The sequence below is a fragment of the Cephus cinctus genome, unplaced genomic scaffold (assembly GCF_000341935.2).
Source record: "Cephus cinctus unplaced genomic scaffold, Ccin1 Ccin1_scaffold0143, whole genome shotgun sequence".
Lineage (NCBI taxonomy): Eukaryota > Metazoa > Arthropoda > Insecta > Hymenoptera > Cephidae > Cephus > Cephus cinctus.
In genome coordinates, this window is record NW_014332873.1 from 547423 (window position 1) to 558224 (window position 10802).

At 47.1% G+C, this 10802-nt stretch overlaps 1 protein-coding gene across 4 annotated transcripts in view; it reads right to left on the bottom strand.

The window, feature by feature from the left end:
- Positions 1 to 2191: 2191 nt before the first annotated feature.
- LOC107263267 (hemicentin-1) overlaps positions 2192 to 10802 on the bottom strand; it is a 53440-nt gene continuing 44829 nt past the window's right edge. For all 4 annotated transcript variants that reach the window (XM_015730277.2, XM_015730278.2, XM_025080587.1 and 1 more), the window contains 3 exons: positions 8662 to 8796; positions 4670 to 4880; positions 2192 to 2744 (listed from right to left, as the gene is read on the bottom strand). In XM_015730277.2, coding sequence (XP_015585763.1) covers positions 2635 to 2744; positions 4670 to 4880; positions 8662 to 8796 — 456 coding nt within the window. In that variant the 3' untranslated portion in view covers positions 2192 to 2634. The remainder of the gene's footprint in view (positions 2745 to 4669; positions 4881 to 8661; positions 8797 to 10802) is intronic.

Sequence of the window (10802 nt, forward strand, 5' to 3'; positions counted from 1 at the left end):
CTTATAATGGAAAATAGATTTAACCATCGCATTACCCTTAACACTTTTTCGCGACAAAGCCATCCCCTGTTTAAGGACCTCCAATCACCTTTCTCGATCGCATCCTCAGTTGCCTCGAGGATTCCACTTCGAAAATCATTAAGCTACCTTATCACACGTGTCCAGGTTGCGAAACCTCGCGCAATCCTGATCCTCCGAGAAATGCACAGGCCGGTGTAAACAAAGCCAGCAGTGAGCCTCAGGGAAATGCATGGAGCTTCGGCAAGACTTTACAAGGAGCTATTACCGACAGGAGCGTGATTTCTTTTCGCTGCTAACTTGTAACAAGGATAACAATAATAATAATAATACAATGATAACGATGAGAATAATGCCAATGATAACGACCAATCGAAACTATACGGTCTCGAAGTGCAGAGGGTCCAGCGGTTTTTCTACCGTTACCTTACCCGTCCTCTCCTCCCCGTTCAATTATTCACCCTTTGAGTCCCCTCGAAGAATTATTTTATACATGCCGCTCTCGCGTACCACCTTTTCTTTTTACTAAAGAATAACAATATAATTCATACTGTTTAATGATAATGACGTCATACCGTGTCTCGTCATACCATGGAGTGATTATACGCATTCGCTCGGGGGGTTGTTTTCCTTTCCTTATACTCGCTGATAAATAATTGTACAACTTACATCAATAATAAACCCTTCGAACGATCCTGCTGGCAAGAGACGGAACTAGGTAAGTCGTCGTACTTAAACTCTATATTGCGCTCGTGTGTTTGAAATTATTCATCAGGACTCTCCTTCATTTGGTTCCTTCGTTCCCTTCGCCCACTTTGGATTTTCAATTAAATATCGCTATTGTATTCCGACGAGTGACGTTTAACGTGCTATTTCCTTCAACCAGGACGTCCCACCGTTTGCTTGTATTTTTTTGCAGAGCTGTATTACTTACTTCACGAGCAAATGTATTTCTGTGACGTATAGCCCGAAAAAAATCGGGTAGGCACGTTCTATGTGTAGGAAGCGAAAGAATTTTTTTATTCACTCCCAGAATCACTTTGATCGTTAATATAATTTTATTTTTGAGTCTCCTGCTGATTGCGTTATTAAAACATGTCTTTCATGCCTCGGTCGCTCAACCTACTCGCATTGTTTCGGATACAGGAGTACGTGCTCTTTTATTGTTTCTTTTGACGTTTGGCTCTCGTATACGAGAGTCCATTAATTTAATAGCAGCGGATCCACGAACTGTACGTTTATATATTTCTCTCGTGCAGTAAGTTATACATCACAGGAATGCGTGTAATCCTTTGACGCGGGTCGACCGTCCGCGTCCCGTAGCGCGACGACGTTAAGTTATTCGTACCCTTTGGCATGAAACGGACAAATCTGACTGTTTGTATCCGGTGTGTGTTGGACAGAGGAAGAATTGTGCTGAACGGAGGAAAGTTACGTAATGGAATTATAAAAAAAATTAATTGTAACAAATAACGGCGTCAACGAGGATCAAAACGTTCGAGGAGATTACGAGGAATTTGATTTTGGATTTATTTAAAATTTTTACACCGAAGGTGGAAGAAATTTTTCTTTTTTCCTTACATACGTATTTATACATACTGTATATTTTCGGTCTGATGCCAAGTTGATAATTGAATTGACTTTTAGTCTGTTACGGTAATGCATTTGGTCTCCAATCAAGTAGCTTCCACGGGACGATGCCTGTCTTCGACATAACCTCAACGATCATTTGGACCGTCCTTGGCAAAAGTTTCGTCCTTCGATCCTCCTCGGGTGAATTTACTGATCAGACTGGCGCGACCTGCTCGTAAAATCGCGGAATAACTTCCGATAGGAAGAATTCGCCTTTAGGAATTCCATCGCGAATTCCCACAGGGAACCGAGTGACTTTCCGTCGGAATTCTCGTCGCTCTGACTGTACAGCGCGCAAACTACATTCGCCTTTGGATTTGTGATCGTGAATCCATCGAGCGAGACGGTACGCGGAGCAGAAGGATAACAGGCTAAGCGATGGGAGGTTGAAGGGTGGTAGAGAGAGAGAGAGAGAGAGAGAGAGAAAAGTAGATATCAAGTGTTAGGAATGAGGTAGGAATGCAGGACTAGGAATGTGAGAAGAGGTAAAATAAATGAAAGTAAAAAGTTGTGAAAAGTAGATATCAAGTGTTAGGCGAGACGGTACGCGGAGCAGAAGGATAACAGGCTAAGCGATGGGAGGTTGAAGGGTGGTAGAGAGAGAGAGAGAGAGAGAGAGAGAGAAAAGTAGATATCAAGTGTTAGGAATGAGGTAGGAATGCAGGACTAGGAATGTGAGAAGAGGTAAAATAAATGAAAGTAAAAAGTTGTAACCGCGAATAACAATGTCAACCGACGTGATTGTGGCGGTTAAATGAAAACGAAGTAATTACAATTGCGAGTATTTACATAATTTGGGTCGCACGCGCGTTGCTCGTAATGACTCGGAGCAGGCAATCACATGACAATCTTCCATGAAAATCTTGCATACCAAGTAGACCAACTGGTACTAACCTCGACGTGAAAAAAGATCGCAGTCTCGCGAAGTACCTACCTATCACAACGTAAATAATCGTAGTTATGGACATTTCGAGTTTTAAAGATTTATCGTACTAAGAGGGCGCTGCTGCACGTCATCAGAGTCAGCGTCGCACCTACGACGAGACTCGGCGCGTCCGACGTCTTGCGTCGCAATATAGCTGCCATCTTGTCACCTGTAACACATCGAAGAGACGATAAGTCGATTTGGTCCGCGAGTAAGTAATGGAATTATAGGAACTTTTCCACGGGAGGGAATATACCGAGTCATAAATGCCCAGAGGATCAACTCGGGCACCGAGGTCGCCGTCGGCTTTGCGCCTTAGCCCAGCTTCAATTTTTTTACGACTTTTTCTTCCCCTGGCACAGAACCGCCATTTTCCAGAAGCCCACCGACCCACGCTTAAATATCTTATACCTCCGGGTACATTCCTTATTTACGTAACATCCTCAAGACTCCCACTTCTGTATACCCAGACTGCACTGCGCGCGATCCTCTTACGTTGGTCTTATTCCACGTGAAGGGGATACTGAAATATATATATATAATAAATGTAAAAGCAGTTTTCATCCCTCATTCGCAGCCTCCGACAAGGGCAGCAGGACCAGTTTCACCCTCCGCCCCTGTAATTAAAATAAAAGTCAGCCCACAGCCGATCCACGATCCCCGCCACGCACGTGTAGCAAGAAACGTTTGCAAAGCTCCCGTGCGCCACGTGAACTGCCGGAGATCCAACGAAGATTCCTCGAGAATCCGAACGATCCTGGATCCTCGGGCGGGGCGGGGCGGCGCGAGGGATTCTCGTGCGTTGAATTGGTTTAGTCGGCACGATAAGCTGGCAAATCCGATTAAGCTCTCGTTTCTCGAGTAACGATATTCGTTGGCGGTTACATCGCCTTCTACGATTCCATCCTGCAATCTCCTTTCTTCTCCCCCCGGCCGCCCCGCCCACTCTCAGACGCCCGCAGCATCGATTACGTTCCAGTTACCTTCAGCTCTGAGAAACGGCGACTATACTTTAACGATAGCTTATATATCCCATATCGTAGAGTCGGTACGATCTGTGCAATATAACCGTGGCTATTACATGCGGGCATTACATTTCGAAATTTCAAACCCGTGGAATACCGAATCCGGCAAAGGGTTGAAATTTCACGTTCTCGCCAGAACCACCCAGCTTTCTCCTTTTGTTACGCCGCTTGTTTTCCTTCCGGAATAACGTTCAGTACGTACGAGGGTCGATACGAGGCCGTTAAACATTATTGGTGCATTTCGCTGGAACAGGAATGCATAAGGGAGAAGCAAGTTTTTGACATTTTCCTAGGAGGATATCCCGTGTACGTATCGGAGCTATCCGGACTGTATCAGGATTGAGAATTTAATTGGTTGGCCAACGACCTCATTGTAGACTAGAGGTAAAGCGGGGCTGAGCACGTTGAAGGGTATAAAAAAGAGAATTGGAGGCAACGGTTGAGAATCAAAGCGGAGAAGAGGTGGCTACCCTGTTTATATAAGTGTATAGTTTACTCAGGGATAAAAGCTGCAGAGCCATCGTCGCCTAAGGGGCTTCCAACTCCTAATCGTAGCATTAAGTAGCAGTAGGAGTACCTTTAATGCCATTACTATCGTTATCCCCGTTCTCGCCTAAACCGTACCTCCCGGATCGCATTAACCCTAGCAAGTAACTTTTCCCTTCCCCGCGTCGACCTCGCCGCCCTTCGTATTCATTACGTTTTAACCGCCGCAAACTTTTGATTACAGAGCCATCGAGTGTCCACCGCCAGTCACGGAGTACAAACATTGCCCGTCATTCTTCTGCCAGGGCCTTCCGCCTGAAGCGGCACGAGACTCCTCAGAATCCTCAAGGAGCATCCACAACGTACTTTGGATGTATCGTCGAGTGGAAGCGAATTCCCGGAGTGTCCCTTACGTCCATGCTGACGTTTCTCAAGGTTCGACTTGCGACTCGACTAGCTCCTAGACTCGATAGCGCAAGTTGTCGGCCTTACGCCGACAGAGGGCCAAAGGGGCTGAAGAGATTGGCACCTTGAAGGGAGTGGCACCAGCGAGTCACGCTGTGCAGCCTGGAATCATACTTGCCTTCCGTGACGAAGACGAAGATGGAGGCAGGCTTGGTGTTCGAGGCGGTGCACGTGTAGTTGCCCGTGTCCGATTCGACGGCTTGTCGAATAGTCAGCTGACTCTGGGTTGGTCCTGGTTTCGTTTGTACAGTGACGCTGCCGCGCGCAGCGTCGTAGTTTATCATCCGGTTATTGTGATACCAGAAAACGTATTGCGGCGGTGTTGGACTCTGAAATGTGAACGGACAAGAGGAAGGGATTAATAACACGTATACGAATTAGGCACGTTAATTATTTCGCATTTTCGTTCACATTATTCGTTACTATGGACCAAAGAGTTTTCTTTTAGTGGATAGAAAGCATGGTTATTCTTGTTCTCTGTTATTTGAGTATACTGACAAAATGGGAGGTTTCTTTTTTTGAGAAAGTAAATCTCAGACTCGTTTCCGGTTCCTGTCTCACCCATCTCCTTCTACGCTTCCTTTTCCAGCCTCCCCGCCAGGCACTGATCCTTATGGCTACTATTGATGACGTTTATCGACTCGTGAGATTCGCCGTTGAGAGAGAGAGAGAGAGAGAGACTACGTCACGGGCCTGAGGGACTTTGGTTCCTCACTCGTCCGGTCCGAATCGTAGGTGTAATAAGTTGTGCGCCGCACGCAGCAAATCCAAAGTTTCCAAGCGTCGCGACAGCATTTAAGTGAATCCGCAAAGGCGACGATTTCAAAGAGAAACATACGCGGAATGAAGATTGCATTGCTGCAAATGCGTAGGGAGACGTTAAGCAGCAGGTAGTAGCAGGTGCTCCCTTCCTGCTGTTTCCTAGATTCCCAACTCTTTTTCTCCCTCGCTTTTTAACTTCTCGACCCGAGAGCTTCTATACGCCGGAAGTCGCAAAGGTGAATTCGCTCAAATGTTCAAACTCAGCAAGTTGCGGTTGCCGAGGGGCTTGGCGCAATATTCTCTCTCTCTCTCTCTCTCTCTCTCGCACTCGCGAGAGAGAGTCTTCGTCGCTTTCTCTCCGTTTCCATTCCCCTCGCCGGAAAGGGAAGACGAGCGAAATTTCGAGAGGAAGCACCGGCAGCGCACACGTAATCGTCCTACCAAGTAAAACAGAACAGAACGGAATATAACACTCGGCACAATATCGAATATTGACTCGATCGACTTCACGTCGCTTCGAATCCATAATGTCCTAATTTCCCTTACCTCCCGGTAACCTCATCGTTTCCGATTATTAACCCGTTAACCGTAAGATTCCCGCTTCCTGGCACGATCCGACATTTATTTCCCAGTTCAGGCTGTTTTCACTGTCACGAACAGCCATGTACATCGTTCCCTCTGGACTCTTTTCGATCCCCCTACTTCCCGAATCAGAACGACAATTGAATAAGGTATCTTCGTGAGCTTCCAAGATCTTTGACTTAGCCATAATCGATACCGAGGAACTGGACTCTGAATGAGAAACCTACCACCGCCGTCGCTTTTCTTCACTTAGGCCAATTAGATTAGGTCTAGAGTAGCTTTTCCATTTGGACCCTGGACGTGACTGGCTTAATTTTACGATGATTTTCCTGGGCGAAGATGAGTCCTGTGCTTCTGGATGACGAGGACGCTGCCAGTAGACGTGGCTTCCACCGAACCGGATATCGCGTTGTCGAATGTCAAGCTGCCCCCAAGTTTTCGACGTTCAAAAGGAAATCCGAGCCAGGGACTTGATCTTGTCGCCCTCTCTGCCCCTCGGCACTTTTATTCTTAGGCCTTCTCCACCTTCTCCACCTTCTCCACCTTCTCCTTCGCTTAACTGGATTTCTCCGTAGCGACCGTCGAAGCTTAGCAATTCGATGCGAAGCCCGAAAGTCAACGGGCCACGTGTCTGCTCGTGGACAGAGTCTGGGTGGCGATACTGCGCTCTTCGTTAAATCTTTTCAAAGTTTAAAGGTCCCATAGAAACTTCGAGGACTGTTCTGCGAACTCGGCAGGTCTTTGCGTTGCTTTCACGTGTTCAGACAGTCGACAATTGCCGGCTTAAATGTATCCGAGAGGTGGCTCCGCGATGTACATACAATTTGCGATCGTTTAATTAATATTTCGTATTCAATCCTCGTGTTCTGCAATTTCATAAATACATGCATGCACGTCCGTACACGCGGATCCACTGTGTATACGGTTATAACCTCCTTGCGACACGACTCCTCCCTCCGACTTGTAATCGAATAAGTTCACGATTCCACTGGGCTCGACTTTACGATTCGCTCGGATAAACACACTCGAGAGCTCCAGCCGTTCACTTCTCCCGCAGATACACTTTGCAGCCGTAGATCGATCCCTCGTCAGTCTCTTTATTTTCCAATCCTTCGTTTTACCTTTATTACAGGTACTTCGTTTTTAGCTTACTTCAGACCTTTTCATGCAGTCAAAACATTCGAATGCGAATGGTCATTAAAACTTTAATATTTCCACCGGGTCAACTTAATTCGAGCCAGCGGAAGATTTATCGAGGTGTAAGTGGCGCCGCGGTACGCCGCGGCCGTTTACGGAATCACGATATGTTCCTTGGAAAAGCGTTATTGTTTTCCCGAAACCCATCGGAACCTGTACAAATCCTCGACTAGATTTTGTGAGCTAAACATATCACGGGCTGGTATCGACCATTTTCTCTTCTCCCTTTCTCCCCCCTCCTTATTCACTCACCTACACGTCCCAAAGGAATACGTACACCACGAATCCAACCGCATACGCAGACTCTTCCTGTATCTCTCTCCTTGGGTTGCGGTACTCGGGTGGATGTGCCAGTGTGCCCACTGCCATACTCGGATATCAGTATAAGACACAGCCTCCATTTGGGCTCCAGGAAAGATTATTTCGCGAATTCGCAAATTGCTATTTCCGAGCGTCATTGCCTTCCGAAAAGACGACTCTGGGGATTGGGGATTGTGATTGGGACCCGAGGACAACTCCTAGAGACTCTTTGATCCATCGTAGCTGCTTCTCTTTTCCCTTTTCTCTCTTTCTTTCGCATCGATCCCAATGCTTAACATCTAAATTACATCTATGATAATAACCTGAAGATCATTTTCTCCCTGTTAACCTCGCCGGACTGGTCAGCTCGTATTTCCCATGACCTGTCACGAGTCGGTTGGCGAGACTGATGAGGACTTTTCTACCAGTGTCTACATACGTATGTGCTATGCACGTGATATCGTACGTGCGAGATGAATCTTGAGTCTTCGTACGAGCTCGTTAGTGATCCTCTTGAGGATGCTGCGTCTAGCATTTTTCTCTGTGCGCTGTTACGTGAATTTAAAAAAAATTCTGACTTCAGCAAATATCCTTACCAGGACTATCGATACGGTCGACTTTTTTCAAGTCAGTTGAAAGAGTATCGAGAAATCAATCGTTCTCGAGATCGACTGACGTCATTAAGAGAACGGGGATTTCCCTCTCGTCAGAGGATCAGGAATCCATTGCAAGATTGGAATTTATTCTGAGAAGGTATCCGTAGTTGAAAAAAAATGTTACTTCGTCAAATTGACGAAAGACCCAGAAGCGCTAGAGTTTTATCTCATTTTTAGGGGCGCAGAGTTCAGAGAGTACTTGACGTTTCGTTGATTGACGAGTCAAAAGGGACGAAGGTTGTTTACTTCCGGTTCCACGGTTTCCGGCGGTCGAACCGGTAGCCGGTTTTAACTTTGGGTCAGCGCTAAAACAACAGTCCCTTCGCCAGGAAAGTCGGAACTTCTCGCTAAGGTCTAATCAGCAACCAATCAGTGGCTACGGTCGAAATCACCGAAACGGAGGAAACTCCGGTTTATCTACGAGGTCCTGGAAGGATCGGCTGACCGGAAAACAGGAGACACGGCCGACGTAAGCGGCATTAGGGCTAAAGGAATTACGCACAAAGGACGCGGTACGTGCCGCTCGGAATTAATCGAGCGTCTGCTGTCTGACGCAGAGTAATATCCGTATCATTAACTAAGACGCTTTTGCAATTAGCGTGACGTTACTTACGTTGTCTATAATGCAGACGAGATTTATGATAGATCCTACGTCGACGTGATGCTCCCCGCTTCCTAATATAAATGCCTCCGGTATCACTATATTTAGATTGACGAAGTGCGAGAGAATTCCTGTACTTCTTGCGACCTGAAACAAACGAAATTCGTATCGATATTATTTTCACGTTTGAATTTACCGCCGTATACATAGCTGCATAATATTTATTAATACGACAGCCGCAATGCGGCTTTTTCCGAAAGCATCAAAGTCCGGAGGATTTACGCGGTTTCTCATTCTGGGACATTAAGTGCAGGTCTATTGTCCTTCTCTCTCTCTCTCTCTCTCTCTCTCTCTCTCTCGGGCAGCATCCCTGAAACAAAATAAATTACCGCTGCCTGCAAGGTGCATACTTTTTTACGGCACTTTTTTCTTCCTCAGCTCCGCTCCTGGAGGCTGGCGGTTTCTTGGTTAAAGTCTGCTCGAGGTAGGAGTTAAAAGGTTCAAAGTTAATTTATAAGGCAGCTTCCGCGCACTGATGAATAAATAAGCGGAACGAATGGTCGTGTGACAATGACGTCGAAGAAAAATAGAACGAGGTGCTACAGCCGGGATGCTGCGTCTAACTCATTTTTACTTAGGGATTCGAGATGCTGTAAACGAAGGGATGGACCAGCTGAAGGAGAAGAGTGCCAATGAGTCAGGGATGCAAAGAGCGTTCGCACCTAGGCGAAGGTGGTTGGATATAAATTGGGGGGGATTCCGAGGGTTGTCCGGTTCCAGGTTCCATAATTTTCAAGATCAGCCGGAGATGAATGGCCGATGAAGATCTCGAAAATCCAGTGCGAACTGCCGATCAATTTTCTCCATCGACCGTGAATGCACGTTCGCCGGTCCACTTGAATGTCAGTGGGAGGAGATCCTTGGAAATTCAAGCTCTCCTCGGGATGATCGAGCTCCCTTCTATACATCTTCCCTTGGTCCTTACGCTTTCCCATTTTTTCTTTCTTCGGGTGTCTGCGCGGATCCGATCGGCAGGAAATCGTTCCCGGGACGATATATCACTTTACATCGGTATTCCGTCCAGAGACTCACCCTCGTGCAAACAAGGGTTCTTAACATAATCCGTATCCCGAAGGTTAACGAGACCGATGGTGAAGATGAAGAATACGCAGAGGTGCGTGTAGGGTCTGAGGTTGCTGGGGTGTCGGTGGAATACAGAGCGATAAAATAGAACGGAGGGTGGCGAGGAGGATGGAAAGGGCATCGGAATCTGGAAGGGAAAAAAAAAAATTCCAAAGCAGAAGAGATCGAGCCCTTCCGGAGGAGTCGTCAACCAGGATATCACGGTGGCTCCAGCCCACGTCCTCCCCCCTCGTGACGTATATCATTTTTCATCTGTACCACAAGCCTCGACTTCCACCCTCGAACCCGAGCGCAAACAAGCTTGGCAGCCACAGTTTAACATAATCCGTTTCAAAGGATTATCCCCTCATTATGTCTTCCGTTAGAGCGCTAGAGTCCGCGACCTTACGTGCCACTTGCTCCCTGATAATAATTTCCTCACCCGGACGCTTGTCCTTAACACACCCGACATTCATCCCCGGGACGGTACAGGAGCCTCCTGCCAGAATCTCCAATTTCAACCCTCCGATTGCTCCCGACGAGAAAGGACGCTTTATAGGAAAACAGGTAGCTACCCCGAAAAGACCTCGATTCCAGGAGTCAACTTGACGAATTCGAGGTACAATGAGAGCGAAACTCTTTGTGCCTTTTGTAGCCCCACTGCCTTCTGGTAATGAGGTATCCTTCGTCGCGGTGGCATTAGGAGCCCCTGGCTACGAGACCCCAAAGGTAAAGAAGAGATCCTCTAGGCTCGGCGGCCCCTGGGAACTCGGGAAGAAACTCGGGAAATGCGAAAGGATCCACGGCGCTTACTGCGCAGTTATCCCTTACTCCCGAGACCCGAGACCTCCCTGCATCCCTTAACGGAGACCTCACCTTTTACATTTGACTTTGCAGTTCGTCCTGGCCTACCCCCTTCCCTTGTACTTAACTGCGGGGGGGGGTAACAGGGCAGATTTTACCCTCCTAATTTCTAGGCCTTATCTTCTAATACTACCTTAAATTCTACTCTAACATCAACTCCCCCCCCA